General features: G+C 38.6%; 1 protein-coding gene across 6 annotated transcripts in view; it reads left to right on the top strand.

Annotated features, from left to right (window-relative positions):
* The window catches only part of sptbn4a (spectrin, beta, non-erythrocytic 4a), a 36,872-nt gene that overhangs the window by 11,378 nt on the left and 8,740 nt on the right, over positions 1–16,754 (top strand). For all 6 annotated transcript variants that reach the window (XM_065250572.2, XM_065250573.2, XM_065250571.2 and 3 more), the window contains 14 exons: positions 414–710; positions 803–1,006; positions 2,590–2,679; positions 3,821–4,099; positions 4,240–4,370; positions 4,617–4,821; positions 6,753–6,998; positions 8,038–8,172; positions 8,482–8,726; positions 8,882–9,020; positions 10,661–10,745; positions 12,894–13,084; positions 13,183–14,144; positions 15,827–15,887. In XM_065250572.2, coding sequence (XP_065106644.2) covers positions 414–710; positions 803–1,006; positions 2,590–2,679; positions 3,821–4,099; positions 4,240–4,370; positions 4,617–4,821; positions 6,753–6,998; positions 8,038–8,172; positions 8,482–8,726; positions 8,882–9,020; positions 10,661–10,745; positions 12,894–13,084; positions 13,183–14,144; positions 15,827–15,887 — 3,270 coding nt within the window. The remainder of the gene's footprint in view (positions 1–413; positions 711–802; positions 1,007–2,589; positions 2,680–3,820; positions 4,100–4,239; positions 4,371–4,616; positions 4,822–6,752; positions 6,999–8,037; positions 8,173–8,481; positions 8,727–8,881; positions 9,021–10,660; positions 10,746–12,893; positions 13,085–13,182; positions 14,145–15,826; positions 15,888–16,754) is intronic.

Consider the following 16,754-nt stretch of genomic DNA (forward strand, 5'->3'; position numbering starts at 1 on the left):
GAAAATTGTTGCAGAGGATGAGAAAATTGGTCTTTGACACATTTATATTCCTTATCATTGTCTCTACATGTCCCAATAATCACCAAATACCACATGTTTCTTTACTGTAAATGTTTATAGTATAACATGCACTGAAGCTTTTGATTTTTTAATTATAAATATTTCCATGTCAAAGAACCCATATCCAGTCATGGACACGTTGCGGTAATGAAAATTTTCCCCTTAAATGTGGAAAAAACTACAAACTTGGTTTGTATGATGTCATTTGAAATCATGTGCAAAATAGTACGTGAAGAGATTTGTAACTGTATGCGTCTTTTTTTGATACTCTTACTTTGCATTTACTTTTTTATCAAAATGTTTCATGACACCTCATAAGTCTAATTTTCACCCTTATATGTGTGTGTATGTAGGAGGGCGAGGAGCTGATTCAGGAACAGCCCGAGTTACGATCAGTTGTGGAGATAAAGTTAAAGGAAATCAGAGAGTGCTGGTCTCACCTGGAGAACACCACTAAAGTCAAGGCCCGGCAGCTCTTTGAAACCCAAAATCACCGTACTGGCGACCTGCCTGCCAACAGCCTCAGTGACCTGGACCAGCAACTCACCATCATACAGGAACAGCCACCCACTCTAAGCTCCGCCCACACCACTCAACCCACCCTCCTACAGCCCCGCCCAACATTTAGCCAACAACTGCAGAGGATTCAAGTGAGTGTTTTTTCGACCAACGACATCCATAAAGTCTTGATCAGTAATGCACACTGAAAACTTGTAATCTCTGTCTCTCTGTAATTTCTCAGTCGATGGAAGCCCAGATGCAACTTTATCATGGTGTGGGTGAAGTTAGGGGCGGAGCTGATCTGCAAAGACCGGAGGAGGACATGCCAGGAGGCGTAGCGGAGACACGAATTGTGCGTCTCATTGAGCCTTTGAAGGAAAGAAGGCGGATCCTTCTTGCTTCAAAAGAAATGCACCAAGTCACCCAGGACCTGGAAGATGAGATTGTGAGTGTCTTTCTTTTCTTTTCCATTTAGTTGCACACTATAGCAAAAAGGCCTATTACTAAGGATGCACTGATATATCAGCCTATAAAACCATTTTTATAGGCTGATAAAACCATATTTTCCAACATCCAACATTGGCAACTTGATTAAAGATAGGAGATGATCAGGGCAGATTATGTCTTAGCAATCAAAAATGGCGGAGAAACGCCTTAGAAGTCATGCTGTGTGATTATTTTAATTGAGTAACAATGATGACAGAATTACAGGTTGTACTCTCTGCACTTCTAGGATTTCACGAGACAATATAAAAAGCAAAACTATCAGTATCTATTTGTACCGGTAGATGTCATTTTAATTGAATAGGGGTGTCATGATTCTCCAAATCCTCGATTCGATTACATTTTCGATTCTAAGGTCAAGGTTCCATTCATTCTCAAAATGTTCCTTCTTTTTTTTGAAAGAACAGGTTGCTATGCCATTTTTAGACTAGACTTTTATGAAATATAATATCTGACCTTGAAATGTCCTGCAATGTTAGTCGTGCTGCCAGTGGAAAAATATGGTGCATGCACATACCTTATAAAAGAAAACTTCCTGTCAGTTGAACATTCCTGTCAGTTCTTTGTACCTTAAAAACACGCTTTTATTACCGTCAGACAGAGACTATACCCCAATAAGTCATGTTTAAATGCAGTTTTCATAACTCTTAAGCAACTGAAATCAGTTTTTGTGAAACTTAAACAGATCTCAGTTCAGAGAAACGACCTTGGCACAGACGCCTTTCTGCTGTGTCGTTTTTTGTTTCCCATGTAAAGAGCAGCTTGCGTGGTGTCTCCTGTATCTGCCATGCTATCTTTTGACTGGCTGTAGCTAGCTAAGTTAGAGGAGGTTGACTCGCAGCACTCAACACATGTTTTTTCCTACTTGGCAAGCCGACCGGATGTGACATGGGGGCGTGACAGCATAGATGATTCCATTTTTTAATTCAAAGTTCGAGGTTGTGACTTAATTTCGATCGATTTTGATTTAAACTCGAAATTGTGACACGCTTATAATTGAATATCAGTACCGGCACAGAAATTTCGTGTTAGTGCATCCCGAACTATTACTATTTTTCATACTTCAGTTCATGTCTGTAGCACGGGACAAAGTGTGCACCAACATTTCATTGTTAAAGGGATAGTTCACCCAAAAAAATATAAAAATCTTTTTTAATTTTATTTACCCTCATGTCGCTTAAAACCTGTATACATTTATTTGTTCTTTTGCACACAAAGGAAGATATTTGTTATGAAGCAGGAAACAGAAGCACCATTGACTTCCATAGTAGGAAAAAATACATTAGTTATTGGTGCTCATAAATGGTTTGGTTACACAAATTTTGTGTTAAGCAGAACAAAGAAATTTAGTTGAGTGTGAGTAAACGATGACAGAATTTTCATTTTCGGGTGAAAGAGAATGTTCACGCAAAAATCTAAATATCTGAGATCTAGAACACCTCATCGAACACATTATCAGCCACCCAAGAAATCTAGATTCTGTCTTTACTTTATCTGTACCTTCTTGATTTTTGTCATCCATAGGTATGGATTCAGGAGCGGTTGCATTTGGCCTCATCTACAGAATATGGCGTCAATCTGCAGAGCGTTCAACAGTTAATAAAAAGCCATGAGGTGGGAATCACTTTCTTAGAACCGTACCGATGGTGTTTGGAAAATTCTCTTAATTACAAAAGAAATATATTAAAAACATAATCATGCCTCCTGTCCCATAAATTCTGCTGTAAAGTATTTTCCATAGCATTTGAGCAATTTAAGATTTACATATGTGGTTTATTTGGGATATCATGTCATGCATTCTACAAAAAATGTTATCAATTGACAGCCCTAATAAAAATACTAATACTAGAGAAGTGAATGGTGGGGGGTTTTGAAGTCAGTGGTGTGTACAACAAAACACTTTGAATGGCACTTAGCCGTGCCGGGAAAGTGATGGTTTTCCAGGATGGTGATTAATTCTGAGACACACGTGCCATGAGGTCATCATCTGGTAGTAGCCAGACCTCGAGAGAATCTTGATCTGATGTAACTGACCTCATGTAATGATCCAAGAGGATGTTTAATTTCTTTACTGTGAGGCTATAAAAGTCATGAGATGAGACCAGAGGAGATGAGTGTCTGTGAAGAGATTTATTTCCATCCTGTTATTTAGACCAACAGCCAAATATGACATAAATACCCCTTGAAGTCTGTCAGTCAATCTCACTTAATTCAAATCTGTTGAATTGAATATGTTGTGAATTTATTATTAGGACTATTAATTTATTATTAAAGGTGTAACAGGTGATTCTCTACAAAAACTGTTTTGTTGTGTGGATTAAAAGTCTTCTCATATCCTGATAGAAATAACTATGTTAAGTGTTCTAAATGTAAGCGTGTGTTTGCATACCACTGTGCAGCCTGTTCCCACAGACATCATCTGCTCGTTCATGTACGCTGTGTGCAGACAGAGCGAGAATAGCAGGCAAATAAAAAACGTTCCTTCTCTTCTTCATCTTATTTTTAGTCCGCTGTGTGTTTATTTGTTTTGGAGGAGGCATAACTTTGGATTTGCAGGGGGACTGGGATCGTATGCCTTCAATGCTATCAGGCTAAAGTTAGCATTTTCCAAATCACAGACTATACTTTTAATTCCTTTCATCTTAATTGACATTTCGGTGTACTCTTTTTGATTGGCTTCTGATTCTGTGATTCATATTGATTGGCCAGACTGGATGTACTATTGACACCTCACCTGTGTGTATTGGATACGCAGGCTGTGCAGATGGAAATTCAGGCGCGGAGAGGAAGGATTATAGAAGTGCTGGATAGGGCGGAGGCTGTTGCTGCCCTGCGAACGCCAGAGGTGGAACTTGTGCGGGATGGGGCAATGCATATGAGGCAGCTGTGGGAGGTGCTTCAGGTAGAGATGGAACGTCGCACGGTGATGCTGGATGCCGTAAGCCACGCCCAACGGTATTATACGCAGGCAGCAAAGGCGGAGTCTTGGCTCAGTGGGCAGAAACTTCAGGTCCTCAATGAAGAAAATGGAAATGTATGTACTGGACTTACAATTTAATCTTTCAGGAGCATTGATATAACAAATAAAGTTTTGTATACATCATTATTAAGGAATGTTAAGATAATTTACTCAATGTGTTAATATTTTTTTCTCCATCTCCCCTTTGTCTGTAGGATGAGGCGAGTACTCTCCGACTACTGAAGGAGCAGTTGGCTTTAGAGCAGACAGTTGAGAATTATGCAGACACCGTGGGCTCACTGTCCCAGCAGTGCCGCCGTATGCTTGAATTGGGACATCCCGACAGGTAAGTACACATAAGACATAAATGTGTAGTCATAGACAACATCATTGTTGTCTAAATCATTTATGCCATTTTCTTGGTCACTTGGTTTCTACGGCTGTGTACAAAATGGCTCCCTGTGCCTTTAAACAGTGCACTATTTGTAGTGGTGGGGGGTATGTTATAAATTATGTTATAAATTATCCTTTATCCATCTGCTATGAATGCAGTCCACCCTCTTACAAAATAGTTTCTCTTTGTTCCTCTCAGTGAGCAGATCACCAAACAGCAGGCTCATATAGACCGGCTCTACGTGTCTCTAAAAGACCTGGTTGAACAGAGGAAGACAAAGCTGGAGCAGCAGTATTGGCTGTATCAGCTGAAGCGAGAGGTGGAGGCGCTGGAGAAGTGGATCACTGAGAGAGAGGCTATAGCAAGCTCCACTGAGCTTGGAGAGAACCTCGAGCATGTTACGGTATCACATGCAAACAATGACGAACACACGCATACACAAACACACAGACACTGTCAAGATTTGAAGGAAATGTTTATTTGAATAATCTTTGGATGGAAGCAGGACTGGACTGTATGAAGGTTTATAAATGTCAACTGTAAAAGATTTTTCTGTTCCATGTATAACGTGGTATGGCCAGGCGTAGGCGTGGCCAATCACATTTAAAGGAATAGTCCATTTTCTTAAAAGAAAAATCCAGATAATTTACTCGCCACCATGTCATCCAAAATGTTGATGTCTTTCTTTGTTCAGTCGAGAAGAAATTATGTTTTTTGAGGAAAACATTGCAGGATTTTTCTCAGGACTTTAACTCTTTCACCACCAGCGTTTTTTAAAAAAAGTTGCCAGCCAGCGCCACCGTTTTTCATGATTTTCACCAAAGTTTAATGCCTTCCAGAAAATTTTCTTCTTTAAATATATGAACATACAATATACCAAATGAAAGAATCCTACCTTCAGTGGTTCTTTTGTAATCAGCTTTTGAATATGGGTAGGTTTCTGCAAAAACACCACATTTTGAGCAAAAAGCAGAGATAATTCAACTTTTGTGACGGACTTTTCGTAGAGATCCCATTCAGAGCGATCTTTAAAACAGACACGGACATGCAGCCGCTTGCCATAGGACAATACTTCCGGGTTTAAAAAGTTGCGGAAGGTGGATAATAGCGGTATTGCGGAAAGATGGAAAATCTAGTCATTGGCGGGGAAGCGTTTTCTCTTAATTGACGAGATATCTCATCAATGGCGGTGAAAGAGTTAATAGACACCAACAATTAATACTTAACTCAACACTTAACAGTTTTTTTCAACGGAGTTTTAAAGGACTATAAACGATCCCAAACGAGGCATAAGGGTCTTATCTAGCAAAACTATTGTCATTTTTGACAATAAAAATAACAAATATACACTTTTAAACCACAATTTCTCGTCTAGATCTGGTCCAGCGCGACCTCACGTAAATGCGTAGTGACGTAGGGAGGTCACGTGTTACATATATAAAACGCACATTTGCGGACCATTTTAAACAATAAACTGACACAAAGACATTAATTAGTATCATTCCACATACAACAACGTCGGAACGGTCCTCTTTCAACACACTTGTAAACACTGGGGTGGAGTTTCGCGTTTGCCCTCTGTGACCTCTTGACGTCATGACGTATTGCGTGAGGTCACGCTGACGCTTTCAGGACCGGGTCTAGACAAGAAGTTGTGCTTTAAAAGTGTATATTTGTTATTTTTATTGTCAAAAATGACAATCGTTTTGCTAGATAAGACCCTTATGCCTCGTTTGGGATTGTTTATAGTCCTTTGAAACTCCGTTGAAAAAAACTGTTAAGTGTTGAGTTAAGTATTAATTGTTGGTGTCTATTAAAGCCCATTAAAATGAGAAAAATACTGTATGTTTTCCTCAAAAAACATAATTTTATCTCGACTGAACAAAGAAAGACAACAACATTTTGGATGACATGGTGGTGAGTAAATTATCTGGATTTTTCTTTTAAGAAAATGGACTATTCCTTAAAGGCTACTTCATTCTATTAACACTAGTAACTACCATTATTACACCATAATAACAACAAGGACATTTTCCAATATAACTCTGATTGTGTTAAAAAGATAATCATATACACGAGGATGGCTTGAGAGTGAGTAAACCATGGGGTAATTTTCAATTTTGGCTGAACTATCCCTTTAACATTAATGTAATAAAGATTATTGCAATAATAATAAGAAATAACAACCAAATTTTCACTGCAATATGTATTCACTAGGAAATGCGTCACATTACGGAAGTAAACTTGGTTGCGAATGCCATTTCATGTTAGTTAGTTAAGTGTATGTTGCCTCTGCATTCTGTAAAAGTCATTTCTGCTCTTTGGTGCTTTCAGGCTCTACAGGGGAGTTTTACTCGGTTCGCTTCTGATACACGTTCAGTAGGCCAGAAACAGATGGATTCGGTCAACAAGATGGTGAATGAGATGATTGACTGCAGTCATTCTGACGCTGCCACCATTGCTGAGTGGAAGGATGGACTGAACGAGTCCTGGGCGGATCTTCTTGAGCTCATGGAGACCAGAGCACAGATGCTAGCTGCTTCCTACCAGCTGCATAAGTTTTTCACTGACTGTCAAGAGGTATGTGAACAACAACCAAAAAACCGACCAAGCAGGACCATCGTTTAATTTCACTGGAAATAGGAAACATTTAAGCAAGGGTTATTGCCAAAACATTGAAAAATATCAGCTTTTATGTGTGCAGTTATATTCAGTCTTTATCCACCTGTTTCTCGAACGCGGAAGTAAGTGATGTGACGTATTGCCTTCCCGGTACAAGACTTCCATTTCAATAGCCAGCCGGTAGAAAACATGATTTAAACAGTTAATATTTACTACACCTGCCATGTGTTCAACCAGTGTGAGGATGAAATTAAGAAGCGGCTTGATATATGAAGATATATTCAATCATTTAGTGTTGTTGATCGGAGGTGACGGGTCTTCAGTGCGCAAATATAAAAGCGCAGAGACAGACTACCATTAGCTTTAGTGGCTCACCGGAAGTCATAAACCGGAAAGCTCAAAGATGGCGGCGCACACATTTACGTCAAGAAACAGGTGGAAAGTGTTTTCCCTGACTTGCACCTCTAAATGTCCTCTAAAAAGTACTTTTTATGCATACACGAGGTTACGAGTGCAATTTTCTTCATCAGAACAGTGTGCGCGTACTGTACGCACAACACCGTATTTTTGGAACCCTTCTTACATTGTACACATCGTGCATGCGTATACAGGAGAATGTAGTATGTAGCCCAGGAGATGCATTGCATTTCGTCACAATGCGCATGTGTCGAACGTCTGTGTACAAGTATGAGTTAAATAAACTATACTTTGCAGTGCTTTTGACAGTGGGCTTACGTTTGTGTACACATAAAAAACTAACTATACTCTGAGCTTAAAACGTGTGCAGCTGCATTGGAGTTTGAGTTGCAAAACATGTCAGCGTTTTAAGATTAATTTAATTATTTGGCTACAAAAACTAAACATCAAAACATTCTGACTTACAATGCAGCTTTTCAAATAATAAACTGCTTTAAACAAACACAGTCCCACTTTTTCCATGCTTTTTTAATTTTAGGTACTCAGTATTTGCACATTTGCATGTTTCCGTGTTTTGTAGGTTTTGGTCCAAATAGAGGGTAAGATGAGACAGCTGCCAGAGGTGAGGTCCTGTCAAGTGAGCTCAGCCAACCCTGGCACACTACAGAGATTCTTGCACTCCTTTGAGCACTCCCTGCAGCTCCTGGTGTCCCAGGTAACACTCATACTGTACAAGCGCGCGCACACACACCTCACCTGTTCTGACCAGGTGCATTAGCCATGATAAATGTTCAGTCTGGTTCATCCTACTAACCCAGCAAGGGGTGGTTCCCATTTCATCCCATAAGCATAACAACACTCATAATGGTGTTACAGCTTTAACACGGGGTTGAACATGTACTGTAGCTGAAGAGTTTTAAGTTTAAGATTGACTACACTTGTAAGTCGCTCTGGATAGAAGTGTCTGCCAAATGCATAAATGTGAATGTAATGTAAATAATCATTTGACCTATGCCGCCTCCAGGTGCGGCAGCTGCAAGAAAATGCAGCTCAGCTGCGAGCTATTTACGCGGGGGAGAAAGCCGATGCCATTCTGAGCCGTGAACAGGAAGTGATGCTGGCCTGGAAAGAGCTCCTCGTCGCTTGCGAGGGCAATCGTGTGCAGGTTACCACTGTTACCGATAAGATCCAGTTCTTCGCCGTAGTGCGGGAGCTAAGCATGTGGATGGATGGAATCATGGGACAGATCGGATCGTCTGACAGTGCAAGGTACCTGATAAATTATAGAACAATCACTCAGAATCTACAAATAGATTTTTAACAAGAATCAGGTGTGCATGAGGTTAATGGATGCACGTGTGTCTGTGGTTTGTACTATCTGGGTGTGGGTTGTGGTGTTGGGTGGGCCGCTGCATGGCTGTCAGGGACATCTCTGTGCTGGAGGGGATGATGGCGCAGCATCAGAGTCTGAAAACCAAGATGGATAACAAGAGCAAGAACTTTGTGCATTGCGTGGAGATGGGAAAGATGCTGCTCGCGGCACGCAACCCTGCAGCTGAAGAGGTACGTAAACACTCAAACTACCATTATAGTTTGAATGTAGTTTTAATTTTTTGTCACACTGTGGGTGTTAGGTTTAGTTCATTTGAAACTTTTCAGCGTTTTTGATGTTTCAACGTTTAAATGTGTGTGTGTCAATGACGTGACGTACATTTTTTTTGTCTGTAGGGTTCAATTAAATGTAACAGGGTAAAAATGTCAAAATAAATTTGCAGATTATTTGCATACATTCTCTTTTTTGAGGACCATGTCTAAAATTTTTGTTTTTATTTAATTTTGAAAGAATATTTGGGGGATAATTGCAAAAATGTCAATGTAGTGTAACTGGTCTGTGTCAATTGGTGTAAGTTTTATATATTCATAAAAAATGTGGAATAAAATATAATCATCTAGTTTAGTGTAATATGATTTTTTTACATACATTTTTATCTTATTTGTCAAAGATTATTCAGAAACAAGGCTGTTTTCAGCATATGTCAGGACAAATTTTACAAAAACGCAGTAAATGTACATTTAGAAATAGATAATAAAATTATATTTTATAATGTTTTTTTATGATTACCCTAACATGCCATAAAGGTGTATAAAATATTTAATATTTCTCATTCTTTGGCGCAGTTGGTGGTTACACCATTTGACATTTTTAGGTCCATTCAGTCTTTCATACATTTTTTTTTATAAAATTAACATAAATACACTATGTGCATTGAAATAAACCTAATGCATTCCTTTAAAACAAGTTTTTTAAAAAAGATTTTAGAATTTAGCTAAACCGTTTTTGTCACTGACCCATATAATTTGAGCTTTTTCAGAGTTTAAATGTAAAGTTTTATTTTAACTTTTCAGTACATCAACGCTGCATCCAAAGTCACATACTGTGACAGTCGTACCTACTCACCGACCGTTAAAACAGTAGGTACTTTAAATAGTATCAAAAAGGATAATTTGAATGAATTCGGACATACTACATCCGCCATGTTAATACATCATGTGACATACGTCATCATAACAAGAAGTTATTAAACAATTTTAACACAAGGGACAGCTGTTTAATTTATGCATTTAAATTACCCACATTACCGCTTTCGGGCATTTCTGAATAAAACAACGTCTCTGCTTCTTCTTAATTCGAAAACTCCTCTCCCGGGGGCTCAAGGGATAGTAAAGTGTCCATCGAATGCACACTTTGCGATCTTGCCGAAAGTGTAGGTCATCCGGATGACCTTTTTACCTACTGTTTTTCAAATACTATGAATTTGGACATACTACTCACCTCACCAAGTGCATTTACCTACTATATAGTATGGTAGTTGGAGGTTTCAGATGCAGCGCAATCATGGTGATTTTAAATAATTTTTCCACATGACTGTGAATTGTTTTAATGTTCTATTGTGGAAATTTATTTATTTTTAACTCCATTTTACTTCTTGCATTAAATTTTTGCTATCAATTTTGTGACTATTTAGTTGAAATGCCTGATAAAATCACCAATGTAAGCAATTTCAGTGCAAACATATTAATGCAACATTTATTGATTATAGTAACAAAGCTGAAAAGTATTAAGAGTTTTTTTTTAGTAATATGGCCCAGCTAAAGATCGCTTCATGTATAAAAGACTCCAATGTCCTTTCCAACTTATTCAGGTAAAGGAGAAGTTGGAGTATGTGATGGCAAAGCAGAAAGAGCTGAATGAGCGATGGGAACAGCACTGGGAAAAGCTTCAGCAGGGTCTGTGATCAAAACATTGCTGTCATGTTACAGTTGCCAGTCTACCATTATGATTTCTTTCTCAGACTTGCGTGTTACTCACATGAAAAATATTTTAGTATACTTTAGAATTTACCAAACTGTAGTAAAATGTGTGGATACTAATGTGTTTTTTATCATTAAAGTATACTACAGCATTTACTAGGGGTGTAATAAAATACCAATACATTTGAGTTTCGTGATGTTTTGTTTAATCCTGTGTCTATTCTCAAAAATGCAAAATCGTTTTTAAATTTTATTTTATAAACATCAAACAAGATTCATAGCAGTTTCGTTCCTAATTTGCAATATTTGTTTTACAAATATTTCTCGGTGAAACCACAAATGTGTTACAAAACACATTTTGATTTTGTTCCTAGTATATCCATTTTGAATGCCTAATGTCCTACATGTGTCACCACATTTTGGTGGTGACACATGGTTAAATGGAAAAATTTAGTGATTAAACTAGTTAAATAAATCATTGAGGTTTACATTATGATTTTATAATTTGATTAGGGCCGGGACTCGATTAAAAAAATTAATCTAATTAATTAGAGGCTTTGTAATTAATTAATCTAAATTAATCGCATTTTAATCACATATAAATATTTGACCTGAGAACATTAAGAAGTAATTTTTTTACATGGATTTTTAGTATACACTCTTAGAAATGATGTGTTAATTTTATACACATCATTGTGCGGTAAGCTTTTAACACATTATGTGTAATTTTAAGACATTATGTGTCATTTTGTGTTGATTTTGTGTTCAAGTATAAAACATGTTGTGTTAAAAGTAACACAAAATGTGTTGTTTCAATAATAACACAGAGATGGGTGGATTCCAGGATGACGCAGTTTGTTGTCCCAGAATCAACACTAATGTGTTGTTTTGACTGTCTGTGTTCCGGTACCTATTTGCGCGGATCCCCCACCTCACGTATAAAAACAACAAAACATAATATACTATATAGCCTATATTAAAATTAAAATATAAAAAATATATTATGCACATTTTTAAGTTGCACATCGTTTATAGTTTTCTTAAGTGGGATTCAGATGTGAAAAGCGCTGCGTAATGTAGGCTACGCGCTTTTAGTCTTACCATTGAAACTTAACAAAATTAAAAAATAAGAGGTGATATATAGCTTTAGCCTACATAAATGCTTGTTTCTTTAATGTTGCAAGATCCTCTTCAGGTTTTCTTGCTGTTATGTTTATAATAGTTCATTGTTCAGAGTTCATATTGATGATCTTATAGTCCATTTAAAAATGTTCTTACAAACTGACTCTATTCGTCAGAAAAACACCATTTAACTTTTTTCCTTTACCTGCCGTCGCTATTCTCTGTGCGTGTCCTCCGTCAAAGTAGCCTATTAAAATTAATATGAAGTTGATTTTTGAAAGTCTTAAGCACACCGCAAATCAAACGTGCTGCTATATGCTCTAAATGCGCGTGTAAATGTAATTTCTGGGGACTGCCAAGCTGATTTTTAAGTGATATAGGCTACTCATTGCATGTTTTGGCATTCGGTAGCATATGCATCAATGAGATGCACGGTGTTGCTTTTAATGTTCTTTTTAATTTATATTCACAAAACCTAACAACAAAACATTGTTTATAATTAGTAGACAAATTATTTGAAACGAAATTCATTTTAAAGTAGCAAACAAAACTTAAATTAAACTCGCAATAAGCTAATTAAATTGAAACAAAACAACATTACAACAATATTTAAACCCAGCAATACTCAAACATTAACATATAACAGACATTAGGATACATGTTAAAATAATCTGTAGTTTGTTGGTAGATGTTTATTGGGCAAAACCTCCGTTGCAAACCTCCATTTACCAGAATAAATAATTTTTACTTTGAAACTGATGCGTTGTCCCGTTAAAATCAGCTGTTCGTTTAGGTTCCGTCTACTTTTATTTAAACTGCAGCACAACTCCGGAGTTCTCGAACTAAAACAGGGTCTGCAGCATTTACGAATGACTCCGTTAATAAGTGCGATTAAAATGCGTTAAAATGTTTAACGCGTTATTTTTTGTGTAATTAATTAATCTTAATTAACGCGTTAAAGTCCCGGCCCTAAATTTGATTAAACGTTTTTGTGCCCTCCAGCCCAGCAGAGGCTGCAGTCTACACAGATGGGATTTGTGGATCAGTCCTGGCTCACACTGAAGGAGCCAATCACTTCAGTGAGTCGAGAGGCAGGGGGCGGGACTGACGAGGTAGAGGAGCTGATTCGCAGACATGAAGCCTTTCGCAAGGCCGCGGCAACATGGAAGGACCATTTCAGCTCATTGCGACAGGTCGTTGAAAAACAAAATGTTCGACAAATAATAAAGATAAACGAAGAAATAAATGCTTCTTTTTCTTATTTTGTCGTATGTCTCTTTTCTAACTTCAGGCAGAGAAGTTAAAGGAGGAACAAAACAAGCCTGCCACCTCTTCTCTCCTCAGCAGACAGATGTTTCCTCTCTCTTGTCTTGTGCCCAGCTCCTCTTCCTCTTCTTCCTCCTCCTCTCTCTTCCGTAACCCTCTTCAGGAATCGTATCTGGAGTCCAAGCTCGGGCAGGACCTCACACACTCCGCAGAACACACAATGGCACACGCACTCACCCAGCGGCTCGGATCCTCCTCGAACCCCTACTCACCCGTCATGAATGGCTCCTCCTATCACGGGCTAAACCAACCGTCAGGGGTCGTAGGTGAGGGTTTTTCTTACCTTGGGCTTAAACAACAGGGTGTTTCAGGGTTGGATAATTCCAGTTATCCAGGATTAAACCAGCAAGTTGGTGTCTTGGGGGTGAACAGCTCAAGCTACACTGGATTAAACCAACAGGGTGCTTTAGGAGAGGACAGCTCCGGCTACCACAGCCTGAACCATTTAGGTGCTGTGGGGTCAATGGAACATAAAATGGGATACGCTTGGCAGCATCTGAAAGCTGACTGCCTTCAGCCCAAAATCAACCACATTCACAAAGCCGTTCCACCTTTACTGGAGGTGCACAGAGCTCAGCTTGCCTCTGGGAACGCAAATGTGCCATCTCCCCCTATGGGCCTGGATCCCTCCCTGGAGATGATCCACAGCCGTTTACAGAGGGACCCTCGTGGCAGTCGGTCTGACCCGCAGATGGATCACCTGAGGCGGGAGAGAGAGTACCGTCTTGGCCGTCAGACCTCCAGTGAGCAGGAGATTCAAGCGCGACTCAACGAACTCCCGCTCATCGTTAGACAGGAGCGATACCGGAGGAGAATGGAGAGACAGTCGTCCAGCGAGCAGGAGGGAAGCGGAAAACAGAGAGTGCAGAAACCTGACTCCAGCGATGCAGAATCAGGGAAAGAGCCATCGGACAAGAGACTATCCGCGTGAGTCAAGTTTTACTTTGGAAGCAGCTTTACAGAAATGTATGTCTGGGTTTTTAACAAGGCCGTCCACCTCTGGAAACTAATGGCGCTTTTCCATTTGCCTAGTACGCCACGGTTTGGGTCGGGTAAGCTTACTTTTGGGGGCTTTTCCACTGGGTGCAGTACGTACCCAATACTTTTTTTAGTTCCACACCTCGGTTGGGGTTCCAAGCAAGCTGAGCTGATACCAAAACGTGATGTAAAAACAATGTAGATCACTGATTGGTCAAAGAGACTCGTCACTACCTGCATCATTGCTATAATGTAAACAATTAGCTTTACCTTTGTGCTAGCTTGAGTAAACCTGTTATCATCTGTGCTTTGCTGTAAATTCCCAAACTCCATTTTAGCAATGAAAAACATCCACAGGATGAGAATCAGGAACACCATACCAGTTTTTTTTTAAGACTTGCAGTTTATGGCGGCACATTCGCGATGCGCACGTCCACATATATGCTTAAATGCAACTTAATTGAGGCTAAGCGGAGAGTGCATCGACTGACGCCACGGGTGTTTGTACAGAAATTGTCATGTGAGACAGAGGTAGTGATAAACGCGATATAGAAAACATTTATTTGTGGTGGTCAAATTTAAGTTTGTGGCGGACTGAGAAATAAATGAATGTATGGGGATGTATAGCATTCCAACAAACGCTCTCACATGTATGATGTCACAGCAGTAGGCAGCGCAAATATAACCACACGCCTATAATCCCTTCCACTCCGAAGTGTTTCTTAACTCAATGGAAAAGCTAACCAAGCCAATGGGAGGTAAGCTGACCCGAACTAAACCACGGGGTACTATGCAATAGAAAAGCGGCACAATTTCCAACCATATGATAATGAGATTAAAAATGTACTCATTAATTAACTTAAAACTCACAGTAATTCTTCATGCTTTAAAACAGCCTGAATGGAACTCTACACCCTTGCCTCATTTAGTACTATATGCGGATCTATAAATATGCAAATAAGTCCCCAAATCTACTCAGCCACACAGCTTGGACCATAGATATAAATATACAAATTAGTCTTCATCTCCACTCTTTTGCACACCTTGCACCATAGATATATTTCTAAATAGATGCTACATTCTGCAGTTTCAGACACAAAACTGCCAAGTCCAGTTTCACAATGCATATGTAAACTGTGCGCTTGTAGCAGATTTTTTTTTGGCGCCGATGGTAACACTGCACGTCACAGAAGTAGAGCTGAAGCAGGAGTGCTGTATGCGTTTCAGCGCCGAGGCTATGCAGCATCCATACCTAATTTCTATTACTGAAACTACAGATCCACTCGTTCAGCTTTGTTGATGTGATTGGTTACATGTTTGTGACATATGAAACTGAGGCAAAACAACGATTTCAAGACTGTCTTCTGAAAAGTCCAATTTTATGGAGAAAATACTCACCGATGGTGTTGAATGATGAATTTGCACATAGTTTGGCTTGCATATAACATACATCATGTAGACATATAAACAACAACAACAAAAAATTCACCACAGGGGGACTTTAAATACCAAATGTTTTCATTTAGTGAAAGTCTTCACTATAAGAATAACAGAAGAATGTGTAAGATATGTGTTTGCTTGTCTGTATTGCTAACTTAGCTGGCTTTTGATCTTTTTTTTATATTTTTTAGAGAGAAGCGTTCCACTATGGCTGAGATTGTTGAACAAGTTCAAGAGAGAGAAGCTTGCAATGTATGTATCATGTATTTGTGTCGGATTTTGTCATAGTTCTGTTTCACGTCATTCATCACATTCATCTTTACATCTACATTCATGCATTTGGCAGATGCTTTATTTCAAAGTGGAGAACAAACCACCTACCTAATTCATTATATATAAATATATACTTAAATAAAGTTATGTGACTGAAATCCAGGCTAAAGTCTTATAATTTAATTATCTAATATTAGGAGCATCAAAGTTTGATTTCACTTACTGGTTTCAATCTTTGACATTACCTTACTCATCAATAATTAAGATATCAAGATTATATTTTCACAGAATGGTCTTTAGGATGATTTTTATGTAGAATAGTAAATTTTATATATAGGCATTTATAACATACTTACTATAGGTAGAGTGTCTCTGGAGTATCTTGGTTCTGTGTCTTGCTGGAGGGCAAAATGATGAGAGAGCAGAACTGTTATCTCATTAACTACTTCATGAGTCATCCTCAATAGTTTGACTAAAATGTATAGTCTTAGTCTTACATCCTGTTGTTTTATAGTTTCTTGGTCCAGTATGACTGAACTTATGCAGTATTTTACTTGAATTATGCAGATTTTGGCACAATGGCTTGTGCTCACGACACAGAAAAGTGCTTGCAGGGATTTAGATTAAAATCCATCTCATGTCTTTATCCCATTTTTCTTCCTTCTCTTTCTGTTTTCTTGTGTCCACTGTACCGTCAACACAAACACTATAAACTAAAAGTAACACTCATGAGACTGCATGTGGACGTTATAATCAACACTTTAAACTCATGGCCATGTAAAACCAGTGAAATCATTTAGTTTTGCATGGCAAAAAAGGGGCATGAAATCCTTAAGCATTTTTACA

The sequence above is a fragment of the Paramisgurnus dabryanus genome, chromosome 5, assembly GCF_030506205.2.
Source record: "Paramisgurnus dabryanus chromosome 5, PD_genome_1.1, whole genome shotgun sequence".
NCBI classification, from domain to species: domain Eukaryota; kingdom Metazoa; phylum Chordata; class Actinopteri; order Cypriniformes; family Cobitidae; genus Paramisgurnus; species Paramisgurnus dabryanus.